General features: G+C 48.8%; 1 protein-coding gene across 22 annotated transcripts in view; it reads left to right on the forward strand.

Annotated features, from left to right (window-relative positions):
- The window catches only part of EPB41 (erythrocyte membrane protein band 4.1), a 200,162-nt gene that overhangs the window by 149,963 nt on the left and 22,432 nt on the right, over positions 1–27,767 (forward strand). For 9 of the 22 annotated variants that reach the window (XM_065744495.1, XM_065744482.1, XM_065744494.1 and 6 more), the window contains exons 2-12: positions 9,154–9,595; positions 11,350–11,577; positions 13,926–14,030; positions 16,784–16,826; positions 18,561–18,636; positions 19,341–19,559; positions 21,445–21,532; positions 21,660–21,812; positions 22,256–22,353; positions 22,667–22,839; positions 27,297–27,508. In XM_065744495.1, coding sequence (XP_065600567.1) covers positions 9,161–9,595; positions 11,350–11,577; positions 13,926–14,030; positions 16,784–16,826; positions 18,561–18,636; positions 19,341–19,559; positions 21,445–21,532; positions 21,660–21,812; positions 22,256–22,353; positions 22,667–22,839; positions 27,297–27,508 — 1,830 coding nt within the window. In that variant the 5' untranslated portion in view covers positions 9,154–9,160. Of the gene's footprint in view, positions 1–9,153; positions 9,596–11,349; positions 11,578–13,925; positions 14,031–16,783; positions 16,827–18,560; positions 18,637–19,340; positions 19,560–21,444; positions 21,533–21,659; positions 21,813–22,255; positions 22,354–22,666; positions 22,840–23,467; positions 23,585–24,807; positions 24,943–25,663; positions 25,775–27,296; positions 27,509–27,767 lie in introns of all 22 variants that reach the window. The other 13 variants (XM_065744474.1, XM_065744481.1, XM_065744483.1 and 10 more) reach the window with 4 other exon arrangements.

A 27,767-nucleotide genomic window follows, 5' to 3' on the forward strand; every position in this document is an offset into this window, starting at 1 on the left:
GGTGTGCAGCCTGCTGTGACCAACTCATGCTCCCATGGGCTCGCTGCTGCTGCTGCAGGTCCCAGCCCTGGTGCCATGCAGCCCTGTGGTGAGATGCACTTCCTTCCCCAAAAGCTCATACTTGAGGTGGGTGAGAAGAGCAGAAATGAGACAGATGATATAGGCTGGTCAGAGAAGAGCTGTTTACCTCTATTTTTTTCCCCTTTCCTCGAAGTCTTGCACTGAGAGACCCTCACGTTGTCTGGAATGAGTTTTGTGTTGAAAGTGCTCCACTCCACCCAAAACAAAAAAGGTACTGAGCAAGAAAATGAGTTAATGGTAGTGGAGTGTAGGATTTGCTTTTGTCTTTCAGCTCTTTCATAAGGGTGACACTGTGGCAGTGCTTTCTGCAATAGCAGTCTGCATGAAGAAAGGCAAAAAAGAGAGCAAAGTTTATGGAGTCTTGGCATGTATGTGCCTTTAAAATGTTTCGCTTTCTCAGGAGCCATCGGAAGAATGCCTTGTGTCTGTCTGGGTATTAAATCTGAGCAATGCAAGTTGCAAAATAGCTCCCTGCCATGGCAATCACAGTGGGCATTGTGCTGGTGGAGGCATTGCTCTCCATCCCAGAGCTGCTCCAGCTCCTTCTGTTGTGGGCACTGCCCATCCCCAACTGAACAGAAGTTGTCTTTGGGCTCTGTGTCCCTCCTGTCCCACAAATGTCTGCCCTTTTGCAGAGGAGAGGCTCATCTCATCCATGGGCTCATTGCAAGTGGAGCTCCCAACCGTGCCGTGCTGCCCACGATCCCGCGTGCAGGGAGCGTGCTCTGTAATTAGTGCAGGCTCTTGAGTGCTGAGTAATTGGGAGCAGTAATTGGATGGGAGCTTAAGAGTAGGAGCACGGTTAAATAAACAGGCTCGGAAGTGCGGTGGCAGCAGGTGAAATGCCTGGGAGTGGTAAATCCCATCTCTGTGCTGGAGCTCACTGTGTGCTTCAGCAAGGAGCCCGGCAGTGCCGAAATGGAGCTGTGCTCAGCCAGGTATGTAAAGCTCCTGCAGTTAGTGATAACGTAGTGCAATATCCTTAAGGTGAAGGTTTCATTCACTTTGGAGCAGTTTCTGCCATCTCTTCAGCACTGAGCGGTGGAAACCAGCTCGGGTTGTACGCACACGTGCTGAAGCAGTGCCCCTCACCAGAGATCAGCGCATGGAGGAAATCTCCATTCTTCATTTGTGCTTCTTTTTCCTCCTAAGGCGACGGGGACATCCTTCTCTCAGCTGCACAGAGCACCTCTCATCCTCCACCCTGCTCAGTTCTGCTCGTTGCTGTGCCCTGGACCTTGTGTGCATGCTCATTATTTTCACCTCGCTGAGCCTCTAACGAGGAGCAAGTGCCCATTTACTTTCAGCAGCAGTTTATAAGGAGAACCTGAAGCCATTGCCAGTGAGGAAGAGCAGGGGGGGGAGGCTGAAGGGTGTGTTTGTTGGAGGAGCAGAGAGGCAGCTTGCGTGGGCCATCTGTCTGATGGAGACGGGTGAGATCACATTCGCTTTTTGCTCTCTTCACCTTTTCGCCGTGGCGTCGCTTGAAGGCTCTTCTCATCGCAGCTCTGTCCCTAACAATGGTACCAACAGAGCTTGCAGAAAAGAGGATTTGTGTGGCATCTCGTTCCCTTGTGCTCCGTGAATGTGGATTTCAGCAATATTGTTGTGTGGGCTCCGCTGTCGGCAGCGTGGGGAGAAGTGCCGGCCGTGTGTCTGGCACAGCTGGGGCACGCAGGGTTCTGTGTCCAGCCCTGCTGTCAGCTGCACAGGACCAGTAGGTTTCTTAGCCAGAATACGGATGGGAGCAGTGTTTATTCTCAATTTTCTGCAGGCTTTGGTGCACGAGATGTACCTGAGCTGCACTGGGTCCCTGTGGATGTGTGGCTCAGCTGGAGGAAGAGGCATCAGCAGGCAGCGAGGCTTCTGTTGGGCAAGAGGCAGTTGCACAACTGGGATTTGAATGTAAAAAATGGGAAAAATAAGCAGAACTTCTCAAACCAAACTCTCAGTGCTGCCTTTGTGCTGTGGGGTGTGTGTGCACGCTTTGGGTAGGGGGAGGATTATTGTGAGAGTTAACTTGTAAAGTATGTGTCAGCAGGATGCTGAATGGTTGAGAGGTGATGGCTTTGAGTTGTGCCAGGGCTGGTTCAGCTTAGGTGTTAGGAACAATATCTTCTCCAGAAGAGTGGTGATGCGTTGGCACAGCCGCCCAGGGAGTGGTGGGGTCACTGTCCCTGGTGACATTGGAGGAGCACGGAGCTGTGGCACTGAGGAACGTGGTTCTGGGCATGGTGGGTTGGGTTGGGGTTGGTCTGGGTGGCCTGAAGTCTTTTCCAACCTCAGTGATTCAGTGAAATGGGCACACAGGACCAGCAGCCATCCAGAAAGCAGCCTTGGTCTCCGCTGCCTGTAACCACCACGATGATTTATTCTGATGGGGCGATGCTGAACCTGCTGCATTCAGTTTGCTTTTGTTTACTTATTTTATTCGTTTAATGTTGAACCATTTAAAGAGCTGTGTGCTATCTGCCGTTGTCTTTCCAGCCTCACACCACGGGAGCAGGGAAAGCTGCTTTCAACTACAAAGCTGTGCCTCAGGTTCCCTGGTGCACGCCTGTGGTCTGCCATTGCACCGAGGTTCTCTTTAATGCACTCAGGGACACCAGGCTTCTCCTGGTGCAGTGCTTAATGTAAAGTGAAATGGAGAAGCTGAGAAGTGCTGGGGGAGCGGGGGGAAGGGAGAGGTGCAGAGGGAATGGGGAAAGCTCAGTGGGGAGACAAAGCTGGGAGCAATTAATTGCCCGGGAGAGAAGCAGAGCAGCTGTGCTGGTGCAGGAGGAGAACAGGATGAGTGCAGCTGAATGTGAGGGTGGGAGAGGAGTGTTTGAAAGCATCTCGCAGAGCAGCCTTTGGACTCCTGCATGGAGGGGCATTGGGATCAGCAGCAGAATTGAGCGTGGCTTGAGACAGTGTGCTGCTCAGTGCCAGCATGTCCTCCTGCTGTGCTGGGTTGCCAAGAGGGGAGTTGAGGAAGCTGCTCGAGAGCTGCTCAGATGCATCAGCACCACTGGTTCAGTGCTTGCCCCAGAATCAAAACACACATGAGGCTCAGTGCTTCCCATACAGTCCCAGCGAGCTCATAAAGCAGGGCAGCAGCTGAAAGTGTCAGCAAACAGCCCTGTCATGTGGGTGCAGAATGTGTCTGTAACTCTGTCCCTGCAAGTACTCAGCGTGAGCACAGCTTCCTTTTCTGTAGTTCCAAGAAACTGATGTTTGTGCACATTTCCTCCATGCAAATGATTGCAACATCTGTGAGCTGGAGGACTGCAGGAGGTGAGCAGAGCAGCGCTGCACGGAGGATGGAGGATGCTTCCAGTGGTCTCCAGCAGTGCAAAACATCTGCAGTGCCACTTCTTTTTTCTAATCCACGCTCTCTCTTCCCCCCAAGATGATATTTAATATCCTGCTTGCTGTTTGCTGTGACCAATGCAGCACGGGCACCCCGTGGACTCAGCTCTAATGGCTCCGTGGGCAGGAGGAAGGTGTCAGCCCCATTAGTTTGGTTCAGCAGCAGCAGAAGTGCTCGTGCCCTCCTGGAGGATCAAAGGGATTCCTGACAGCTGAGCAACTGCAATGAAGTGTGCCATTGTCCAGCTCTACCAGAGCTGCCAAAGTAACAGAGCTGGACGTGGAAATGTTGTCCCTCTATCCCATGTGTCAGCATTGAATATACTGCCTGAAATTCTACCTTCAGCTCTGCTCCGCCGGGCATTTGGTGATGGTGATTTTTCACTGAGTACTTAATACCCTCCAGAAGAGCAGGTGATTATTTAATGAAAACTGCGTGCTGTTTCTTGGAGCTGGGTGCGAGTGTGTCCTAGAAAAGCTGCTTCGCATCTTGTGTTGTCAGCAGCGCAGAGCAGCGCGGGAAACGATGGCAGTTTTGATTCAGAGCCATCTTCAGTGCAAATGGTTGTTTGCAAATGTGTTGCATCAGATGTGTCGATGCATGTAATTAAGGAATGAAAACTGCTGCGTACCCCTAATTAAGGGGATTAAGAAGGAAAGCTGCCTGATTTCACTGCTGGGTGGAAAAACAAACAAACACTCCGGTGAAATGACTGCAAGGCCAAGTGTCTGCTCTGATGGTACTGATGCTGCATCCAGAGCCAGAGCCAAAAAGAGGAGCTCTGGGGGTAATGGTAGGGCCGAGCTGTTCTGTAATTTGTGTTTAATTGGCTATCGAGCTCAGAGAAATATCTTTAATGGCTGCTTTGATTTCTATGCGTGGGGCAGAGGGCCACTGGGGTGCCTGAGCTCTGGTGAAGATCTGTGATGCAAGAGGGGGTTCCTGTGCTTTCCAGTTTGTGAAGGCACCCTATGGCATTCTCCTGGGCAGCCTGAGCTAAATAGAGGCAGGCAACCCTGCCTGGGCGAGGGGTTTGGAAATAGGTGGTCTTTAAGGCCCCCTCCAACCTAACCCATTCACATCTGAGTGCAGGCAGGGAAAAAGCCCTCGTGAATAACGCGTGGCAAACCCTTCTACTCGAGGTCTCCGCTCGTTTCTGTGTAACTGTTGCTTTAGGAAGTGCTGTGCTGCGAGGAGACCGGGACGTTTTTATGTGCAGAGATTTGGGTTCTGGCCCCGCGTGGTGCGTGCTGTGCTCAGCGGGACTGGGTGCTATCTGCAGGCACAGGTGCTGGGACTGCCCTGGGTGGGGGTGGGTGCTCACCCCTCCCTTCCTTGGGCTGATAGGGCTGCATGGTTTCCAGTGCAGCAGCCGCTCCCAAGCGGTGCTGGCTGCTTCCTTTGCAGGGGATCGGGTGCTTCGTGGACCTGCTGCTGCGTGGGGTGAACTGCAGCACTCACCGTGTGCTCAGGGCAGGGTGCTGTTGGTTCTGCTTTGTTGGACCAGGAGGAGGCACTTTTATTAGCCTGACAATTTCTGTCTGTTAGCAAGCTACCGACCTGCTTCTGTCTTGCAGCATTAGGGATAGCATGGAAGTGGTTTGATGGTGCTGGTGGCCTCTGCAAGGAGTCCGTGCGCAGGCTGCTCAGGTTTTGGTCCAACTCTTCCAAGTTCAGGCTTCCCTAACACATCCCAAATAAGTCAGGACCCATTGCTGTTGTTGGGGTTCAAGCAGCACGTGCGTGTTTTCATTTAAATTACAGTGCTTTGCTGATGAGCACAGCCCATGAATTCCTGCCTGACGTCCAGGGCTGCAGCATCTGGGAGGGCTTCTGAGGATATAGGGGAGGGGCTCTGGCTCTGCTCTGTTGTAATGCACTTACTGCTCCATTTAGTCAGGTCATTGTTTAAGCCTGGTCTTCAATTTGACATAAATGATTTGCTTCCAGCAGATGGTAAGCTACTATTTTTTGCCCTCATTTAAATAGGAAAGCTGTACGCTCCCAGAAGATGAAAGAGGGGCACGGTGCTGCTGACATACAGTAGATTACGAGGGCTGGTCTGGTGAGAATTAAATCCGGGCGGTTCTAATGTGCCATCTGTGTTGTGGCTGCTTTCCCTGTGTGCCGAGGCAGATCCCCCTGCATCTCACATTACTGCAGGCATCCCTTTTGTTCAGGACCCAAAGCATCAGCACAAGAAGCTGACAGATAGGAAACGCCCGCGCTGACCGTGCCTCGAATGAAAGATGTTGAAATAAATTTGGCAGAAGCAATTATTTATTGCATGGTTTTGTTGGACCTTTGTGTCCCGTGGCCTCAGTAGTGGCCCTGTAGAGGTTCTGCAGCTTCAAGTTGTTCTCACACACGGCATGGCTGCTGCAGAGCATTCAGCATTGGCAGTGATGTGCTGGGGAGCCGTGTGCTTTCCTTTCTCCACGTGTTGTGGTAATGGGAAAGAGTGCACTTAGACACAAGTGCCTGCTGCTGCAGCAGCTGTTTGCTTTCTATTTTTAGCATCTTGTCAGCATCTCCAACCTTTGGTGGAGCTGCGGTGCTCAGCCAGGCCTTGTGTTTTTGGGGGGGAGGATCAGGCCATGTGTTCTAGCAAAGGGCTGCAGTGCTGTGTTGTGTGGCATCACTGCAGGATGGCTTGCATTCCAAGAAGTGTGTGCCCCTGGGGCTTTCCTTTTCCTTCCTTAGGTTGTTGGCTGCAGTTGCAATCTCACGTTATCTGGCCTCAGCTTCAGTCTCATGGACATCCAGAGGGGTGAGGGTCTGCTTTGCAGCGCTGGCGGGCTCAGAAGAGCTGCTCTAAGTGGGTGTGATTAGGTTTTCTTCAGGTTGCTTCCTGTTGCTGTAGGCTTCTTGTCTGAAGTAGGTTGTTCTGAAACCTTGAAATGCTTAAATACAGATCCATATGTGAATACTTTGCTGATGTGGTATTCACTCAGCCACCTTTAAGGCAGCACCGGACCATATCTGAGCTTTTCTATGCTATCTGTGCCATTAAGTGCCCTCTCCCCACTGGACCAACCTCCCCTCCCTCCCCCCCAGGACACATTAGTGACAAGTATGGCAGTTAGAGCAGCTGAGCAGCACAGTGCTTCTCAGTACAAAACCAGGAGGACCGAGTCCCTCTGCATCCACTGTCACGAGAGCTGAAAAACCTGGTGGAACAGCAATGGAGAAAATGCATTTTAAAGCCCACTTTTAGTCTAAATAATGAGCAAGAGAGCAGCAGAGCAGGAACCAGCCTCTTCATGTCAGATCTGCTGTGGATACCCTGCATGGAAACAAAATTTGTCCAGCAGAGATTGAAGGAATGGGCTCCTGAAGTATTGCAGCCCCTTGGTTGTGTGGCTCACTTGCAAGCTCCATTGCTTTGGGCTGAAAGCTCGAGAGCATTTCTGAGCATAAAACTTGAAAGGCAGAGAGGCAGCTGTCAGCCCAGGTGGGACTCGGCCCTTGCAGCACCACGCTCGGGTGCACTCGGTGGGTTAGCAGTGCTGATGGCTCGCTGCCACCATTCCATGTTTATTGGGAAGGGCAGGGAAGGGAAGTGCTCCTACGTGCCCGTCTCCACGTCCCCTGTGCTGGGAGAGGGGTTTGGCTGAAGGAAGCTGAGCTCTGACGCCGTTCCTGGGGGACAGAGGAAAGATGTGGAGATGTTTATTGGACTCCAGTAGGTCCCACCTTCAGACGCCGGGATGAGAGTTGTCTGCAGTGCACAGTGGTAGCTGCTTTGAAATCCAAGCAAGCAAACAGGCTGCTTCCAGAGATATTAGTGATTAAAAAGAGAAAGCTACATCCAGAGGAAGTGTTTGTTTGGAGGATGTCTTGTTTACCTCCTTGCTGAAGCTTCTCTTCTGCTCTCCCCTTCCTTCGCTCCTGATTTCGAGAGCCGTGATTCTGTCTTTATGTTTCTGAGACAGCTGAGCACTTCAAACGTCTGTTTTGGTAATGGTTTATTGAAAATAAACACAGAGGGATGCATCAAGCAGTCATCCTGCCTGGGCAGCTGGTGCACGGCAGCTCACTGTTCATTGCATGCTCAGGATGGGGCAGTCCTGCAGCATGGCAGGGAGCTGGCTGAGTGCTGCATCAGCCAGCACCTTTCCTTTCATGGGGATTTCACAGCTTTCTTGATTCTGCCTTAATCTAAAGGTGGCCTCACCAGGGCACAGTAGAGGAGGAGGATCACCTCCCTCAACCTGCTGGCCATGCACATTTCAATGCACCCCAGGATCCCATTGGCCTTCTTGGCCAACCTGTTGGCCGCCAGCTCACTGCATGGGCAGCTGTATGGTCTGTTGCTGTGAAAACAGACTAAAATGAGCCCTGTGGTTCATTCCCAGAGTTGGCTGCTGTGGTTGGGTCAGGGGATGGGATTTTGGGGGCTTCAGAGATCCTGTCTCAAATGCAGCTCAGCTCAGGGTCCTGCTGCTGCTGTCTCCAGTGGAAAAGCGGCATCCCTAACACAGGGAACGTGCATTACTGGGGAAGGAAAGCCAGAGCAGGTCCCTAATGCTGCTTTGTTATAAACCACAGCTTTAGGAATAACATTAAGCTTTTGCATTAAATGCACGGGGAGAGAGCCTTGGAAAGCTGGGGAGGCTTTTGTCTTTTAAGCACTCTGGTTATTTTGGCAATGAGTTGGAGCTAAATTAAGATCGTTGGCTGCACCAATGTGTAGGAGGGTGACATCTTAACGTGTTCCTGAAGTTTGTGCTCAGTGGAAATGTTTGCTCTCTGAGGTTTGGGCTGGGGGATTGGGAGGCATATTGGATTATATGCTATTTGCTCTACGTAAGCAGTGGCAATTTATTGCTGCAGATGCATGTGATGCAGCGCACAAAGATTAGTTCTATCCTCTCTAAAGCATGATTATTTTAGGGCCGCTTTATACCTTAAATAGATATTCCCTGCATGTGATTTCCATCTTTTTGTGTCAACAGCCCAGGCTAAAGTTGAAGTAAACATTGCATCAGCTTAATAACACAGCTCTGAAGAAATCTGCTCTCCATTATGGAGATTGTTTGGAAACCTTTTAGTCTTAAATTTTTCAGATGTTGGATGGTGCAACGCAGGGATCTCATGAATCCCAAAGCACACTTGGCCTCCTCGGGGCTGCCTTGTGCCGACCAGGGTGGTGTGTTTCTAAGTACAGTTCTGAGCTGAGCAGTTGGTCCTATTTTTGCATCCCCTTTTTTAGGTCATTACGAGGTTCTGCAGCCTGTTACAGGGACGTGTAGATGTGAGCAACACAGGTGGGGATGCAGCTCCTGACCTAATAAGAGCTCTTGTTGGTGGGTTTTGTCTCGAGCAGGGGCTTTTCCCTGCACATGGCAGCTGGGCAGGAGGATGCTGTAATGCTGCAAACCCCTGTGGGCCGTGTGGGATTTTTACATGGCTTGGTCTGAGGAAGGACGTGTCATCACGTACATATCCTCATCTGCTCTGCATCCAGGTGCTGCTGCAAGAGGGGAAGGGGACTTGTGAAGGAGTGTATCTCAGGATGACCGTGTGGGCTCAGCTTCCCCTTTGCCCAACTGTAGATGTGATGCCAGGGCATTATCCAGCGTTGTCCAAGTGGTGAAGGATGCATGGGTGAGCAGCCATGGAGCTGTGTTCTGTCCAGACAAGCAGGATGAGTTGTTTGTTGCGTGTTGAGTGGCCCGATGCACGCTTGTTTGATGCCTCCCTCTCCTCTCTTACAGCACCACCATGACAACAGAGAAGAGCCCAGTGGCAGACCCCGAGAACTCGGAGCAGCAGCAAGCAAAGGAGGAGGAAGGGGCTGCCAACACACAGAAGCAAGAGGCATCCCCAGAGGAGGGGTCAGGGCCCAAGCAGAAGGCATCCAACGGCAATACACCCACCGCTGAGGAGCAGGGACGGAAGGAACGCCGTGCCTCCGAGGGCCGCGGCCTCTCCCGCCTCTTCTCCTCCTTTCTCAGGAGGCCCAAGTCCCAGGTGTCTGAGGAGGACAAAGACACCAATGCGCCCAGAGAGGGTGGAGGGGACCAGAAGGACTCGGGGGTAGAAGCCAACCCTGATGAGGAGGAGATCCTGGTGAAGGCTCCGATTGCAGCTCCTGAGCCAGAGCTGAAGACTGATCCATCTCTTGACCTCCACTCCTTAAGCAGTGCGGAAACACAGGTAAAGCACCCTGCTCAGCCTGTCTGCTTAGGCAGAATCATAAAACAATTCTTAGCCAATGATAGCAAGCTGGAGTAGAAAAACCTGTGAGATGCTGAAAAGGCTTTTTGTAATCTCCATGTGTTGCATAGCACGCTCCACTATCAAAACTTGCTGCCAAATACCTGTTCCTGAGATCATACTCACACTTCAAAGCATATCTTGAAGCACCCTGCACCAGCTGAGTGCTCTGCTGAGGCATGGAAATTCCCAGAACTTGGGTTTGAATTCATCATTCTCAAGAGAGCAGTTTCTCTCATTTGGATGCCCTTGGTGTGTGCTGAATAAAGGCAGGTTAATGGTATGAGGTGGGAATTGCAGGAGAAAGTGAACCTGGAGAAGGGTTTCTTGAACTTCTAGAGTTGTAAATGTGACACCAACGTGGTGGCCACATCTGGAACTTCCTAAAACCCAACCAACCTGTGTGTCAGTGGAGTCACAGCAAGCTAGTGGTAAAATCTGCACAATACAGGCTGCTGCTGTTGGGTTTTGAATGGTCTCCAGAGATGTGTTACATTTGAACTGCAAGCTCTGGGTTTATAGAGACTTTCTGAGAAATCCTGTCCAAGTTACAGTGTTCCCAGCTGCAAGTAGTAGCTGTAAATCCAACTCCTTAAATTTACAGCGTTGCAAAGAAGGCAGTAGGTAATGTGGTTTTATTTTTCCAAATTCCTGAACCTGTTAAAGGATATGGAATGATCTCTGATAGAGCTTGATACCTGCTAGGGCTGGGGCATGCTGGGCAGCTGGAAAGTTTCATGCAGCTTCAGCCCTGATGTTGCCTCTCCGAGAGGAAATGCGTGATTTCTTTCTCTGTTCAACTTTGCTTTGCACGTGAGCGTGCACAGAGAGAAAACCCAGAGCCTTCCTTCAGCAAGCACCATTTCAGATGAAGCATTCATGGGTTGTTTTTTGTTTCTTAGTTCTTATTTCAGTTTGACGTTGGTGGCTTTTTGAACTGTGACACTCTGCAGATATTTCTGCCGTGAAAGCATTTGCGAGGTGCTGCCTGTTTGATAAATGCTGACCAGTGAGCATTACGAGCTTTGGCTGATTCTCTGCTCCCTATTATCCCAGCCCTGCTGGGACAGAAGTCAGCGGCTCGTGGACATTATTGAGTTTCTGAATACCTCAGCCAGCAGTGCCTGCGTGCAGCTGTGCCTGGCTGTGATTTCATGAGATGTGATGGGCTGAATTAACAGCTCACTGCCGGCTCAACCCGGGGCTTGGCTTTCCCTTCCCCTGCCAGTGCTCTTGCTGCACTGGGGCACTTCCAGCACTTGCCCGAGCCTGCTGTGGACTCATTTAACCTGCTGAAATGGCAGTTTAAGAAAAACAACACTTCCTTCCTTCTTCTGTTCCCAAACTGTGTTGTTTTCTGCTACTTGAGAGAGTTACACTGGCTCCGAAAGTGCTTCAGTGGGCAGAGTGGCCGTCAGGGCTGAAGAGTGACTTCCCTTTTTGGTGACCTGAAAATTTGCATGATTTAACCTGCCCCAATTTTTCTAATCGACCCCTTTTTGTTTTTTGCATCATTTATTGAATGAAGAGAATGACTTGAAGAGCTGTACAAATTCCCATCACTCAGTGTGCTCGTTGTCCTGCTCATACCAGGTCCTGGCTTATGCGTCTAGGCTGGTAACAAATGTTGGGGTGCAGTCTTGTTTCCTGGGATGGGTTTTGCCCCATCTAACTGGATGTGCTGGGGTTTTCAGCCTGCACAGGAGGAAAGGAGGGAAGAGCAGGAACTGGACAGCAAAGACCTCGAGGGCAAGGAAGGAGGTGAAGGGAAGGAGAGTGCTGAGGCAGAGCTGAAGCCAGAGGCTCCAGAGACCAAAGCAGACAAAGATCTGAAAGCTGCCCAGAGATCCATAAAAAGACACAGAAACATGTACTGCAAAGTTGTCCTGCTGGATGACACCATCTTTGAGTGTGCTGTGGATGTAAGTACATGCAGAGTTTGTTTCTTCTCTTTTCCCTCTCACTTCTCTTCCCCTCAAAAACTACCACCACCACTTTTTAACGGACATCTAATTTGCTGCCAGTGAGTTACCTGACAGGCATTACTGCAGAACCATCTTACTGGAAGCTGTGAGAACATAACTCAGTGCATCATGAAAGTCTCTGTGTGCCCAGGGGTTGATTTGGTTTCTTGTTTTGTAAAAGTAGGAGGGAGTTCAGAAAAACGATACCCCTCATCTTCTCTCTCACTTTCATACCAGACAAGAGTTCAGTTTATTGTGCTGTGTTGGGATTGTCTAAATATCTTCTGCCCCTTTCATCTGAATAAAATGTGTTGTCGTGTTAATCTGTGCTTTTCTGTTCACCCACAGTGCCTTTGACTGTCAGGCTGCTGGCTATCTCCTGTAGCTAAGACGTAAAGAAAAACAAGCCGCGTTTAGCTCAGGGTTGAATATGTTTGCAGTAAACAGTTTGAAATTATTACGTTGACTTACAGCACTGCAAAGAGCTTTTATTCTGCTTTATTTTGTACATTCTCTCACAGGGCTGCCTTGCTGTCAGGGCAATAAAGAGCTAGCAGAAATGCCTATTTCAGTATTGAAGTGCTTGCCCAGAATATTAATAATCGGGCACTCACCAGTCGAGCACAGTCCCACCAGCTTGTTTTCCTCATCCCACTGACTAAAAGGTATCCAGGCACAGGGCTCCTTGTGGGAACGTCACCTCGGGTGATCCTGGACAAGTAGGTCAGTGCTGGTGGTTTGTGTAACAGCACAGCCGTTGTTGCTGAGCGGGATCGGCGCTGAGTGTTGCCTCAGCCCTGACTGTTTGTTGGGGATTTCATGTGTAGCCCCCCCAAAAAAGCCAGCTGCTGTCTGCTGGGGTGGTGCTGGCAGCCCCTGTGCAGTGCTGCTCTGCTGCAGCCATCCTGCACGTGCACAGCATGGCAGTAAGCATGGAGGAGCAGACAGGAAGGGGCTGCTGTCGATGAGCAGCTCTTGACTAGACAAGTACTCTTGGCTTTAAAGCCAGTATCATCTTACAGAGGGCTGGAGCATCTCTCCTTCAAAGACAGGCTGAGGGAGCTGGGCTTGTTTGGAGAACATCATTGCAGCTTCCAGGTACTTCAAGGGAGCATATAACAAGGAGAGGGGCCAACACAGTGATGGGAGAAGGGGAAATGGCTTTACACTAAAAGAGAGGAAGTTAATTAGATGTGAGGAGGAATTCCTTACCCAGAATTGGTAATGCTGTGACCCAGGTTTCCCAAGAGCTGTGGGTGCCCCATTCTGGAGCTGCTCAGTGCCAGGCTGGATGGGTTCTGGGCAGCCTGAGCTACTGGGGGGCAGCCAGCACGTGGCAGGGGTTGGGACTTGGGAGGCTGTAAGGTGCCTTCCACCCCAACCGTTCTGTAGTTCTGATCTCAAATTCAAGACTTAATTGAGAAGGAATTGCAAAAGTGTAGGCAAGGATCAGCACAAATGCCTTTATTCAAAAAGAATAAGTGCTTTCAGACATTCCTTCCAGTTGACAGCCATAGAAAGCTTTTAATTCCTACATGTCTTCAAGTGCCAGTTCCTTGAGAAATATCCCAGGCTAACACATGAAGTGCATTAACTGTAGAGCTGCAGCGTGTGTGCTAACAGCCTTACAGGGCTGGGATAAAACACGGCTGTGGTCTTTGATCAATTGCCATGCAAATATGACTAAAAGGGGAGATTCAGGCACAAGTGATGCATTAGTAAAGCTTGTTTGGCGTCACTGGAACTGCACTTTCTTTTACCAAATCCTCCAATAGAATTTGCTGCTTTTGGTTACCATAGTTTTGTGCCTTCAGGGACGTTTTCCTTCATGCTTTGGACTAACAGGGTATCAATTCCTAGGGCCAGCTCGCTCACATCACTTCTGCAGGATTTTGAAAAGAAAAAAAAAAGGAAAAAAGAGTAGATGGAAATACTCAGAGTATTTCTGGAGGCAAGAAGTTGAGTGCTAAGCAGCTTTCAGTGTAGAGGGCAAAAATAGGGAAGCTAGGTTTAATCAGCAGATCGGGTTGGGGAAATGGCTGTGGAAATGATGGGCTTTTGTTCAGAGCCACTGATTCTTCCATGAGCCTGCTGAGCTGCCTCCAAAATGGGGGCTGTCATGGAGGGCTGCAGCAGCTTTGTGTCTCACATTGGCTGTCTCTGGATCAGCACTTGATTGTCTGAGAACCTGATTTCAACCAAGTCGACACTTTTCACCTTTCTTTGTGTGTTTACTGTTTGATTACACTGCCGTTCTGCAGACAAAAAACAGCCTATCCTATGGACTCTCTTCTGTGCATTTGCAGAAACATGCCAAGGGGCAGGATCTACTTAAGAAAGTCTGTGACCACCTTAATCTCCTGGAAGAAGACTATTTTGGTTTGGCCATATGGGACATGCCAACCTCCAGGGTAAGAAGTTGCTCTTTCATGGGTGGATTCAGCACTGTGCAAGGCTGCTCTCCGTGGACGAGGGGATGCATAAGCTGCTGATGCTCTTCTTAAAACTACTTTGGATCTTTCTCCACAAGAAAGGACTAAGAGGACTTTGCTGTAATGAGACTTGAAGAGGAAGTTAGCTCCCCTTAGGTGATGGGAGGTGGATCTAAATGCTGCCACACTGCAGGGGCACTTCAGTCTTGGAGCCTGTGTTTGTGTCAGCATGAAGGAGTCATTGCACAGAGCTTTATTTAAAGTAGGGGCAGACCTGGGCTTTGGTGTTCAGAGAGGCTTTGGGTTTGCTTTCCTGCTCCTTCTCTGGCTTGTGACTCCCCCTCCTCCTGTTTCTGTAACAAATCCTGGGCTGTGAATTCATGCTGGATTTATTTTACCCTTGGTGGCCTCCTCCTCCAGTGCATTGCCAGCAAACGTAGCCATTCTTAATAATGAGCGGTTCAGCGTGTTCTCTGAACGATAGCATTGAGCTGTGCTGGTAGCTTTATCACCTTTGTGATGGGAACACAGGCAGGGAAGTGAGAGTGAATCAAAGCTTAGAATGTGCAGCGGGTGAGCTTGCAGCAGCTGCTGGCTCCCAGCAGAGATTCAGCTTTGCTACCTGCGTGCCAGCCAAAAACACACACTTGGTGGTGCCTGGGAGGGCTCCTGGGCTGAGATCTGAGGCTTGGGATTTTTGTGTTTGTTTCTTTTTTAATTGTTGTGGAGGTATTCCCAGCAGGAAGTCACAAATCCCTGAAGAGCAGTTAGGAATTTCAGCAGCAGAGTCAGTTGTCGTCCCTTTTCCATGGGCGTTTTGCCTTTGAAAAGGGAAAATGTGGCAGGGGTATGGCACACCAGCTGGCTGCCGTGGCACTACTCTTGGCATTTGGTGGGTTTGAATTGAGGCCTTGCCCTGCAAAAGAACACGTGCAACTTTTCATACCAAAACTCTTACTCAGATGGTTATGGTCTAAGAATTTTGTTTGGTTAGACCTTATCTTTTAAACCCTTGGTTACGCTTTAACTTGAGCAATTACTCAAGTTCTGTTTAATGAGGCTAGCCAAAAGTGTGCTAAATTGAAAACAAGGGGCCACTTCTTTGTCCCTTAGACCATTTACATCAGTCCACACTCTGACTGTTCCCTTGCTTCACTTATACCTTCCCTGACGGGTCGGTTTTTAATGACTGCAAGATATATTCATTGTGAAATGACTAAATAATGGAAAGTATGTATTTTTAATACACAGGCAGAACAAAGCTCCGTTTGTCCTGTGTGTGCCACGGGCAGCAAGCTGCACTGCTGGCTCTGGGTGCTGCCTGATGTGAGCTCAGGGCCTGTGCAGCTTTTTAACCATAGAGACAGAAAGCAGATAGCTGTGTCACATCGGTGTGTCAGGGCTGAGAGCGCAGGAAGGTGAAGTTGCTGTATATGGTTTAGCTCCAGTGTGGAGGAAGCTGCTTGCTTGAAGCCTGGTTTGCCCTGCTCGATAGGAAGTTGATAGCTGTGCTTCTTCACCTCCTGACAGCTTGCAGAGCAGCGGGGTGATGCCAGTGTATACATGGGAATGCTCTCCTTAAACTCTCCTTAAAACAGCAGCTGTAAGGAGAGAGCAAGTGCAGGGGCAGCATGCCTATCTCTCAGATGGATTTCCTATCACCAGCTTTACAGGTTAGGGAGGCCAGCATATAAAAAGGTGAGATTACTGCTAAATGTTCTTCAAGTCAAGAGAGATTGGTGTGTGGGATGCAGTGTGTTCAGTTCTTGCACCTCAGGAGACCCAGATGTGCAAATCTTGCTCAGTCCTCAGCCCTGCAAATGAGCAGGCTCAGCCACGGTGTGCTGGGAGCTGCTCACACCATGCTTGGCAAAAGCAGGAGTGGTATTCTGAGGCCTCTGTTGCACCATCATCCCACAAAACCCCAAATTACAGAGGGGGGGAAAAAAAGGGATATATTGCTAAATTTGTAGCTGAGATAATTACCAGAAACTTGAGTCATACTTCAAAGAGACTGAGTTTATGTCACGCTCCCCAGCTGCTGGATGTTTTCACTCCCATTTTAGTGATTAGGTCATTAAAGAACACAGCTAATAATAGAAAGTCTTTGCAATCTTTGTTCTGAGAAGGGTAAGATTGCAGATAAGGGACATAACATGAAGACAGGCTCCCAATATGTTTGTTTTGTTTTCAAAGGTCTTTGAGGAGAAGTGTGTTGCAGAAGTGCTCCCCTTGGCTGGGTTTGGCTGAGACCATACCTGCTGGGATGTGGTTGCATCCTTTCTTAACGTGCTGCTTTCAAGAAAGATAGTGAAAATAGGATCTGACAGTGTACAATGTGCTGTGCAGAGTTCCCTCAGGTGCTATTGCTGTGCTGTTGGGAGCCAGCATAAATTCATTCATTCAGACCCTTTCCTGTGAAGGCTGCCTGCATGGTGTCGGGTGCTCATCAGCTGTATGTGCTGAGCCTCTTGAATTAATGAGGTCATCTCAGAGGAGACAGAGCAGCTTCATATGGGAAGCTGTTCATTCATATTCATTGTTGGATTGGAAATTCTCATGCTGAGGCTGCAGGCTGGAGTAAAACTTCTGAAACGTGCTCTCTGTCTTCAGTTTCCATGGTTGCATTCATGCCCGGTGTTGTCTTCTTGCTGCGTCGGTACTGACTTGCAGTTTGCTGTGGTGTTTCTGTAACGTCTGTTACACTGCAAATGTTTTTATCCTCTTTACAGACGTGGCTGGATCCTACCAAAGAAATAAAAAAGCAAGTTCATGGTAAGTGGATGGAATTTATCAGGTGGGTGTGTGTGTTTCTTCTCCCCTTCCCTGCGCACACGTGGCTCTGGCGTGTGGCCCCAAGTGCTAGGCAGGTGCTTGGGCAGCATCAGCACAACTTCAAGCTGTCTGTGCTTCCTTTCTCTCCTTCTTAAGTATTTAGTTACGCTCTGGATTTAGGAGAAGTGTCATTTCCTTGCAAAAACATACTTTGGATTGCCTTCACCACGTGCAATCCATGCTCTCCTTACTGCTGCTAAATAGGATGGAAAGAGAGACCTCAGCGGTTGCTACGTACAATCTAAGGTGGCTGTTAGGGCTGGGCTGTGTGCTGGAGCCTCGAGGTGTTGTGGGCTCCAAGGTTGTTTTAGAGTCCAAAAAGGGATCCTGGAATGATAAACAAAGAACTGGAGCAGGATCAGCACAAATGCCACATGCTTTCTGAGGTATTTTAAGCTCTCGTAGCACTGAGTTCATTCAAGATGAGGGCAGTGTCAACGTTAAGTAAACTCATGAGGCTTTTGTTTGCTTTCAGGGACAGCCTAAGGTATGGCTGCCTCTCATGTAAATGCTGTTCTGTGGGTGTGCATGGGGGGCACAGAGTGAATTGTATTGCTATGGGGAGGCACAGAGTGAAGTGTATTGCTGCGTTACTCCTCCCTGGCCGAGGTTTTGATCAATCTGAGTGAGTTAACAGCAGGTGCATCTTGTCTTACTAAAATAAAGATTTTTTTGGACCCGCAGTGCTAGAGGGTGAAAGAGAGGGGAGTTCTAACTATGAAAATCTGTTCTGGTGTGCTCAGTGGATCGGTCAGGGCTGTTTTCTGCAGGTGAAAGCCATTGTTCTTAGCAAGAAAAAGAGGGCATCCCCGCTTCATCTCCTCAAGTAGAGCTTAAAAAAGATGAAAAGTTTGGTAGCTTCAAAAGGAGGAAAGGAGGCATTGCCCCCCAAGCCAGGCAGTTCTCATCAGTCTGTTCCCAGCCCAGCATGTCATTTTATGTGCACAGTATTAACAATTAGGATCATTCTGGGGTTGCTCTGTTGTTTCTTAGGAGTTGTGCTGCGTGTAGATTGGGCAGCACACACAAGTAACTGCTCAGTTGTGTCACAGAGCCAGGCAGGCTGATTGTGCCACAAATAATGCCTCCTCTTAACACAATTATGGGAGTCCTCACCGTAATGAGTGCAGCAGTGCTGTGTGAGGTTTGCAGCAAGCTTTATTGCCACAGTTTGCTCTTGAGTTTTGAGGCTCTTCCTGCCTTGGTGCTTGCTGTTCCTTCCAGATTGATGCCTGTGCTGTGCTGAAGTGTGTTCTGGCCACATGACTGCAGCACATTAGGCTGTTGAGTGAATTAGCACATCTGTTCCTTATGAGACATTTGAAAATTGGGTTGAGTGATGAAAGACTAATTCATTAACCTACAGCATGTCTGACCTCTCTTCGTGAGTAGTTTTTTTTATATCAGTGAAGAGATATTTGAGTAATTTAGCCTCTTGGGATTGAATTTATTTTTTTTTCCACCAGTGTGGCATCTTTCACTTGTATTCATCTGCTCTGCTTTGTTTTCTCAGGCATGTATCTTGTAAATGGGATCGTATCTTGTGCCATCTGCCTCAGCAGCAGCGAGCTATGTGAGGAGCAGAACAAGGGCTCGTGCCTGGGTCTGATAGGTGGCTGTTGCAAAGCTCTTCTGGTGGGTTTATTTTTCTAAAGCTTCCCTTTGTATTTTCAGGAGGCCCCTGGGATTTTACTTTCAATGTCAAGTTTTATCCTCCGGATCCTGCTCAGCTGACAGAGGATATAACGAGGTGAGTACCCCATTTATCTTGCTAGCAGATAAAGAGCTGGCTGAGCAGTGCTGGGAGCATCTTCAGGAACCAGAAGATTAACAGGCTGCCCAGAGATGTGTGGATGCCCCATCCCTGGAGATGTTCAGGACCGGGTTGTATGTGGCCCTGGGCAGCCTGGTCCAGTACCAGATCTGGAGGTTGGTGGACTTGCCTGTGGCAGGGGGTTGCAACTTGATGATCCTTGAGGTCTCTTCCAAACCAACCCATTCTATGATTCTAAGACTCTGTGATTCTATGAAACAGAAGTTTTTGGTACCTCGGCGTTGTTCCATCCTTCAGGGCACCTTCAAGAACTGTTTGGAGGTGTTCTTTTTTTGGATGAAATGGTTGTGTGGGGCTGCTCCTTCACCAAAAGTCAATGTGCTGAAAGCAGTGTGTTTGTAGTCTTGGCATGTTTTGGTATGGGAAAGTGCTCTTTTATTTTAAAAGAAACTTTTCTGATGATAAAAAGTGTTCTCTGCTAATTTTCTGAAGCCCTCTTGTCCTCCACACTGTGGAGTACTGTGTGATTATTATCCCCTAATTAAAAATACACACGAGAAAAAAAACATTCTGCTTAATTCATAGTGGTGCAAAATAATGACTTTGCTCAGTGCTTGGGAGCAAGTTTCCTCAGGTCACTGTGTTCCCTGTAAATAGCATTGGTTTTCTTTCTACCCAAGGTATTACTTGTGTCTTCAGCTTCGACAAGACATCATCACAGGGCGGCTGCCTTGCTCCTTTGCAACTTTGGCTCTGCTGGGTTCCTACACAGTGCAGTCTGAGCTGGGGGACTATGATCCCGACCTACACAGCACAGATTACATCAGTGAATTTAAACTGGCTCCAAACCAGACCAAAGAGCTCGAAGAGAAGGTTGTGGAACTTCATAAAACATACAGGTAAGGTGCAGTGGCACCTAAAAATATTCTTCTTTTTTGACAGGTGCCCCACACAGGTGCTCCTTTTCAAGAGTATAGCTGTGGAAGTGCGTTTTATTTCATGTCAAAATGCAGATTTCCTTGCTTTAACCTTGTTGTTTCTCCTTTCATGTGTTTGTTTTTGGATTTACGCAAGTTTCGGGTTGTGATCTGGTTGGAACAGATCCTGTGTGGTTGTATATGTGCTGTAGTCTGCAGCGTGCTTGGGGTTTTCTGCTGCCACACATCACAAGTGACATGTTGGTGTGGAAGTATTCCAGGTAATGCTTGAGGGACAGAACTGTGTTATGCTGTCCTCATGTCCACAAATGCATTAGTGATGTGGGCAGGTGTGTGCTGTCCTGACTGGGGGGCTCTTAGGAGTCCTTCTGCTGTCAGATCTGAGGGGCATGGTGGCAGACCCTCCTCCTCATTTCATCTTGAGCTTATTTTTATAGATGCTTTCAAGTGCTTTGGTTGCAAAAGCTCCATGGAGCAGTGTGTTCCCAGAGGAGGGGGTGACATGGAGAGCATCTGTAGCCAGCAAGCAGCTTCTGCACAGTTCCAGAGATACTTCTGAGTTTTAAGGGAAAATGCCCATAAAAGTGCTCCAGGATACCAAAGTGTTGTGGAGGTGCTGAACTGTTTCCCTTGACCTGCTGGCTATGATATACTGATAATGAGAGCAGAGCACATGGAAACCAATAACCTAAGTGCAGCCGTGGGGGTGCATCCCTGGCTATCACCAACACTACAGTTAATGCCTCTCTCAACCTCAATCAATACTCGATGTTGATTCCCCTCCATTTTCACTGAGAGGAGAGTAAATGAGGGAAAATAAGTACTGGGCCACTGACAGGCTTCATGACTTGGAGTCAAAGGCCATCGGCTGTGCCAGAAGTGGCAGATCCCATTGCTGAATTATTCATGTCTTTGTTACGGGGTTACTTGACAGCACGGGACATAGATTTATTTAAATTCACCCATGTGTGCAGTAGGAGGTATATAATACGTGCACGTCTCATCTCTGGTCTGTGTGCTGTGACCCGTAGGAGGATTTCCAGTGGAAAACTGCTCCTTCTCTTGTTGTGTTGTTTGCAGAACAAAGGGGTGTGTTGGAAGAGTCACTGCTCTCAGGTCCTGTGCAGGACTGTCCCTGCACACTGCTGAGTGCCACCATTTACACTGCACACTGCGTGGCTGTGAGTGCTCAGCAAGGAAGACATCAAAGCAGTGAACAAGATGAACAGAATGGAGCGTGTGCAACTGAATACTCTTCCAGCTGAGCTGCTGGATGTACCTTGCACAACTGAAACTTATTAACGGGGCCACTTCAGTAGTGTTGATAATAGCCTCCATTATCAGGATGTTGCTTTTAAGCAAAGTTCTGTTGTGTTGCCTTTCCTGCAGATGGTGCCATCTGTTCTCAGAAAATGTCTCATTCATCTCGCCTGCCCCAGCAGGAATATCTGCAACGTGGTTTCAGCTGTCCTCAAACAATAGCTGGGTTTGGGAAGGTCTCAGGCCATGCTTGACATGCACAGTACACATCCTTCTTTGCCTTGAGCTGTGTTGGAGGGTGTTCCACCTCAGGTTTTGTACCCTGTGCCACGCTTCTTTCACGTTTCAGTTGCTTTCTAGTCTGGTGTTGGTAGCACTCAATCCAAGTACGATGCTTCAGTTTTAGGAGGGGTGTCTCAAAACACAAGTTTGTGTGTTCAGAGCAACTTCTTTTTCATCATCTGGGCACAGATTTGCTCGTCCTCAGAGCAAAAGATCTAACAAGTGAACGTTTTGTGAAGTCTGCTGTGTCTCCTCATAAAAGCAGCGTTTATGGAAATACCAAGCCCTTTCTTTCTTTCCCCAGGTCCATGACTCCAGCCCAAGCAGACCTGGAATTTCTTGAGAATGCAAAGAAGCTGTCTATGTATGGGGTTGACCTTCACCATGCCAAGGTGAGAACCAGTGAGAGGTGTGGAGATTAATTAAGAGCTTCAGGGAAAGACTAAAGGAGTAATTTGTAGGACAGCCCAGCCTAACTCTGACGCTGGTCTCTGCTTGAATCTTCATGTGCTTTCTCAGGACTTGGAAGGAGTGGATATCACTCTGGGAGTCTGTTCCAGTGGCCTTCTTGTTTACAAAGATAAGTTGAGAATCAACCGCTTCCCTTGGCCCAAAGTCCTGAAGATTTCCTACAAACGCAGCAGCTTCTTTATTAAGATTCGCCCAGGGGAGGTACGTTGTGGCTTCTTTGGGGAGTTTTGTTAAATTGTCTTCTGATTATCAGCGACTAAAAGAGCTGGGGAAGGAAGCAAGCTTCCTAATGAGTGGGCAGTCTACACTCTCTTGTGTTTCTCATATTGGCTTGACCCTAAGCTCTTCAAGTAGAGCCCAGTGCTGAAGGAGACAAGGATAACTTTCATGTGTCATCCAGCACCACCTCCTGGTGCAGTGTGGTATTCCACATTCGGGCTGACAGCAGTTTGCAGCTGAAATTGTTAGAGGACCTCCTCCTTTTCTTGTAATGTGGCAAGATATGGGCCAGATCCTTACTTTTCTAACACCTGAGCTCCTCCTGCGTATCCGTGGAGTTAGGGCAGGGCAGCTTGATGGGCTGGGTGTTGGACTCCTGTAATATTTGCTTCTTGCCAAACCTAAATCAGTTATGTTTCCTACAGCAAGAGCAGTATGAAAGTACAATTGGATTCAAGCTACCAAGTTACCGGGCAGCAAAGAAGCTGTGGAAAGTATGTGTTGAACATCACACATTTTTCAGGTGAGTTCCATAAATGGTAGGCTTCCTTTGACTAATGAATGCTGTCGGTGAGTGGCTGAAAACGAACACACTTTCAGCATTCCTTAGGTCCCAATGGAGATGAGAGTGAAACGATGGCAGGGAAATGAAATGCTTATATTGCAATAAAGTTCCAGGCAGCTTCTGTGTGAGGTTTCCTTTCTCATGCAGATGTGGCACTTGCTGTTATGCTGTGGGTTTTTTTTTTGTTATTGTATGTGTAGTTGAATTTCTCTTCACGTGTCGCTTCCTAGATTCAGAGGCATGCTTTCAACTTGCACGTGTGCTTTTCCAGGCTGACTTCGACCGAGGCCATCCCCAAGAGCAGGTTCCTGGCACTGGGCTCCAAGTTCCGCTACAGTGGGCGGACTCAGGCCCAGACCAGGCAGGCAAGTGCCATGATCGACCGACCTGCACCCCAGTTCGAGCGCACAGCAAGCAAGAGGGCGTCCAGGAGCCTCGATGGAGGTTAGTGGACAGCACTGCTTTGTAAAAAATAAAAATAGTAACTTCTCATTTAACTTCTCGCTTTAATGCAAGAGCTGAGTGTAAAAGGTAAACCCTATAGCAGTACCTCCAAGAGCTGAGTGACAAAAAACAGCCGTGGATGTTGGTGCTGAGGTTGCTCCTTCTGGTGTTCCCACATTCAATCTCAAGACATAGTCCTTTGGGGAAATCAGGAATTAGCCTGTTGTAGGATGTTTATTTAATAGAGCTTCTTAAGTGACATTGCTTTCCTTTGAGGGGGAGAGATTTGCCACTACTAACGACTGCTACGGTCAGTGTCTGTTAAAGGGTTGCCAGTACTGAAGTTTGTTGCACATCCATCAGATGGGCTCTTTCCTGGCGTTTCTAAAAGGTCCAAATAGCAGCAGGCAGAGCACAGGAGGTGAAATGTGAAAGGGGGAGTGGCGAGAGTTTGCTGCCCTGGATCTGAGTCAGGGTAAAATTAGGACTCCCAGCTGCAATCCTACAACCCAGTGTCAGTGCATGGGAAGAGCATCCCGTGAATGTAACGCTTCCGTCCCCGTTGAGCTCTGCTGCCTTTCTCCATCTACTGTGTGGGCAGTTGTTAACATGTGCACCATTTCCTCAGCTAAACGTGCGACTCAAAAAGTTGAGTTCAGAGCCGTAGAGGAAGAGAAGCAGGAGGAGGTGGTGGTGGTTGAGGTTCCTGAACCAAAACCCGTGGATCAGTCCCGAGAGAAGCCAGGTATAGCTGTGGTGGCTACAACTCTCTGCAGCACGTTTGCTATCCTTTCCCTACTGAGATGCCTTTACATGCTTGTTCCTGACAACTCTTGACAAGTTTCACCGACCCTGGCAGCTTTCTTTTTTGCTTCTTTTCAAGAAGAGTTTTACAGGCAGAAAACAGGCAGCCTGGGAGAGCCCCAGATCTCATGCCATTCCTAGGCAGCAGCCTGGGGAGGTGGGGAAGTGGGTAGGATGGATGGCACTTCAGAAACTTCAGAACTCTCTCCTTAATAAATTTGGGTGTTTTTTTTAATACAGATTAGAAAATCTCTCTTAAGATAGGTATACTTCACTCTGAAGTTCTTTTTCTGTGGTCATAATACTTCTTGTAAAACTTCTGGAAGACTTCATTCCTGGAACAGCTTGCAATTTTTTGAGCCTGTTTAGTTGGTGTGAGAAATGCTTTCCATTTTTGTACATGGAGCCTAGATCTCTCTTAAGATAGGTATTTATTGCTAATAAATATTAATGTCCTCTTATGTATATTTAAATAGTAATGATGATTACAGCAGTGGTGATGTCAGATACTGACTTTCTTCCTCGCATAAATAGGGAACAGCTGTGGTACATTAGGACTGGAGATAATTCATGTGCATTGTGTGCTGTTCCATCTCCCTTCTTCTACCTTGAAGTTTCAGCAGTGAGCTTTTGACATCGCACATTTTGAGGTCTGAAATCCAGCCCAAGGTTTCAAGGAGTGAGGTGGCAGATTCTCCCTCTGCTGCCATCTCCCCTCAGTTCCTGCAGTCAGCACAGCCCACTGCTGTAAGAGCAGAAGATGCAGTTAGTGTGCAGGATACCAGGACGGATGGATGGATGTTCTTAATTGTCAGATTGAGAGCTGGGAGTAAGTGAGGTGTTTGAGAATAGTTTTCATGTGTCGTTGTCCCCCCCCCCCCCCCAAAGCTCAGCTGTGCCCTCCCTGGGAAACAAACCCAGAAGCCAATTAGTTTTGGTTTTATCTCCTCCCCAGAATCCTTCTGGGACTGTCAGAGCTAGGAGGACTGGCAGGAAGTTGCACTGAGGAAAATTATTGCTGAGGAGTGTTGGTTTAGAAACTCTTAGCTGTTCTCAGGGGCTGCTTTGGCAAGGCACCTCCGCTCCCTGTCTCTGTGCTGCAGTGACTGCTGTGTGCCCATGGTTCTCCAAACGCTCCATTAATGCATGCAAAACTCTTTCTAGCCAAGCACACGCTTGAAAGTTTTGAAATGAAACCCATTGCAGAGGAGGAAGAGGAGGAGGAGGAGGAGAAGGTAGAGGTGGCTCAGGTTCCTATTGCTGAGCCAAAGCTGCCGGACCTGGTGCAGCAGCAGTCAGGTACTGCCACGGCACCTCAGGTGCCCACTGCAGTCACCCGTGCTGGGACTGCTGGGTTGGAGTGGTGCTGTAGGGCAGGCTGCCTTGTTTGCAGTGGTGTTTGTGCTGTTGAAACTGCCACCAGCTTTGCCAGTGTGCCATGCCAGTCCTTGCCGTTGTGAAGTGCCTTGATGTGGCTTGGCTGTGTGCTGCTGCACTGGAACTAATGCCAGCTGTGTGTGACAGCCTCCTAACACTTGTGTGCCACTGTCCCTTTCTGTAGGGTTAATTTCCACAGGCAGCAGCAACATGCTGTGCCTCAAACCTGGTGGTGTTCTCTGGGCCCATGGAGGTCACCTTTTCCTCCTCTTGACTCTTGTGCTCCCAGAAGATACCATCTTCTTGGCCAAGGTGGTGATGACTGATGTTTTAAACCTAGGATATTAAGGTAGCATTTTTGATTGTGTTTAAATCTAGAATAGAGTATCAGAATAGCTATAGAGGTCATTAATTGAGCAAACCTAAACTATCACAGTTCTGGATGAAGTGCACTCATCACTGAGCGGCAGAGGAAAAGCTCAGTGTCTTTTTGCCGTTTCTGCTGTGTGTCGTGGAGCCCTGAGGCACTGTGAGAGGAGCACCATTCCCTGAGGAGAGGTGGCCTTGTAGCTTTACTAGTGGCACTGCTTCCTGTTCTGTATAATCTTTGAGGTGGCACTTAACACACACGTAACTTTTTTAGCCACACGTGCCCCTGGTACTGTTGTGATAAGCCCAGTAGAAGAAGAGGAGGAGGAGGCGGAAGAAAAATTGGTGGTGATGGGAGAGCTAAAACCAGTCCTGAAGGAGCCAGGTACGACTGTGACAGCTTTCCCCCCCGCCCCGTGGTCAGTGTGCCATCGTTCCCCTGATCCTGACCATGCCTGCCATGTCACAACCCCACCTACAATTCCTCGGGCAGCTGTCACCGCTTCTAAGGCACAAATGCCACCCAGGTCCTGGAGCAGTTGTCTTCCTGGAAGGACAGCAGCACGCCTGACTCACTGCTGTGCTGGAGGGTGGGAGAGGGAGTGGAGGCAGCAGTGGTAACTGGGGGCTCTGGTGTGGTTTCAGCAAGACCTGTGTCAAGGAGTTGGTCTTAAAGATATCACTTCAGTCTTCTCAAAGTCGAGGTCTTGCTTTTTTGCCCATCCATCAGCGCTCTGTGTTGCTGACCCATGGATGCTCTATTCCATACACTTTTCAGACACAGATGAAATGAATGCTGTTAGCTCCTTGGTGAATGGTGTGACCTGAACTCTCACTGAGGAGCCACTTAAAACTCCCATTCCTTCTTTAATTCCAGAAGTGATGGTGTCATGGATTAGCCAGACGGGCTTGGAAGAAATCCACACAATGTGACTCTTCCTGACCATACTTACATGACATTTTTAGTGAAATGGCTGTTAAAAAAAAAGCAACCAAACATTGGGAGAACTAAATCATTTGTAGTGCCTGTAGGTAAACACCATGAATTAACTGGGGCTCGCTTTGTTGCGCAGCATTAGCTTGAATATTTCCAGGTGTTTCAGGCTCTTCTGAGCTCAGGGGCTGTCTGGGAAGCCAGAACTCAAAGGAAAGAAGCAGGCAGTTGATTTTGTGTGCACCCAGTGCTTTTATTTAAGGCTCATCCTCTCAAAAGACAATTTTTTTGAAGCATGTCATTCATTTGTGCACTTGCACGGGTTTGGAGCTGCTGGATACCTCCTTGCAGCCATGCCTGGTGCTGCAGCAGGAGATATCCATCTCGGGCACACTGCGTGGGTCTGCTTTGGAAGCCACCTGAAAGTTGCTGTGAAGTTTTATGGAGAAGTGCTTGTCAGGGTATTTTTTTTCTTTATTCTTCTTTGCATTGCTGGAGAGATCGGGGCTCTGGGGGGGGGGGGGGGAAACCTGTGTTGCTCTTCTAGAAACTGCCCATTTCTGATCGAGGACACGCAAAGGAGATCCAGAATTCAGCGCAGCTCCAAGTGTTGCTGTTTTAAAGGTTGTGTTCTGGTGGAGTTCCGTATGAAGGACCCAGGAATCAATGGCACAGCATCAAAAATAGATTAGCCTTTCTGGTGTGGCTTCTCTGCAGAGTGCAAGCTTGCTGTTTGTAAACCATCTCTTGTGGGGTTTTCTTTTTCTTTTGATTCAACCATCAGGAAAATAATCTCAGCGTCCCCATACTAAATGCAAAAGCTGCTTTGCTCAACATCTTTATTTCTTCTTCCCTTTTTGCCTCCTTCTCCCTCCTTCCTTTCAACTACAGTGCTTTGGTTTGGAAACCCTTTGCGTGGAGCTGCGGAGGCACTGCCCACTCTGACCCTTGTGCTGTCTGTCTGTCCCTCCAGCTGTGGCAGTGATAACACCAGAGAGAAGCCCACGGCCCACCTCTGCCCCTGCCATCGCCCAGAGCCACGTGGCTGAGGCAGCCCCAGCAAAGCCTGATGCCAAGGAAGCCCACGCTGCATCAAAAGTAGAAAAGGAAACAGTGAAAGCTGAAGCGAAGCGTGAGGAGATCCTTCCAGAGAGAGCCAAAGCAGAGCTAGCTGAGGCATCTAAGGTATGTCAGTCTGCATCACTTGGGAAGAGGCTGCTGCCAAGCTGGGGCTGCAGCCCTTGGGCACGTTCCCTTCCTGCTCAGAGGATGGGAGAGAGCAGCAGGAGCTGGATCTCTGGGAAATCCCAGCCCTGAGAGCAGGGTGCAAGGAGGAGGGTGGCCAGGTGAAGGCAGCGTGCCTGGCTGCTGGGAGCTCTGCTGGAACTAAACACAGCTGGCTGACACATTTAAAAAGTGGACAAGAATGGCATACAAATGGATA

This window comes from Cyrtonyx montezumae, unplaced genomic scaffold, assembly GCF_038088225.1.
Source record: "Cyrtonyx montezumae isolate F1298 unplaced genomic scaffold, pur_monq_1.0 scaffold_31, whole genome shotgun sequence".
Lineage (NCBI taxonomy): Eukaryota > Metazoa > Chordata > Aves > Galliformes > Odontophoridae > Cyrtonyx > Cyrtonyx montezumae.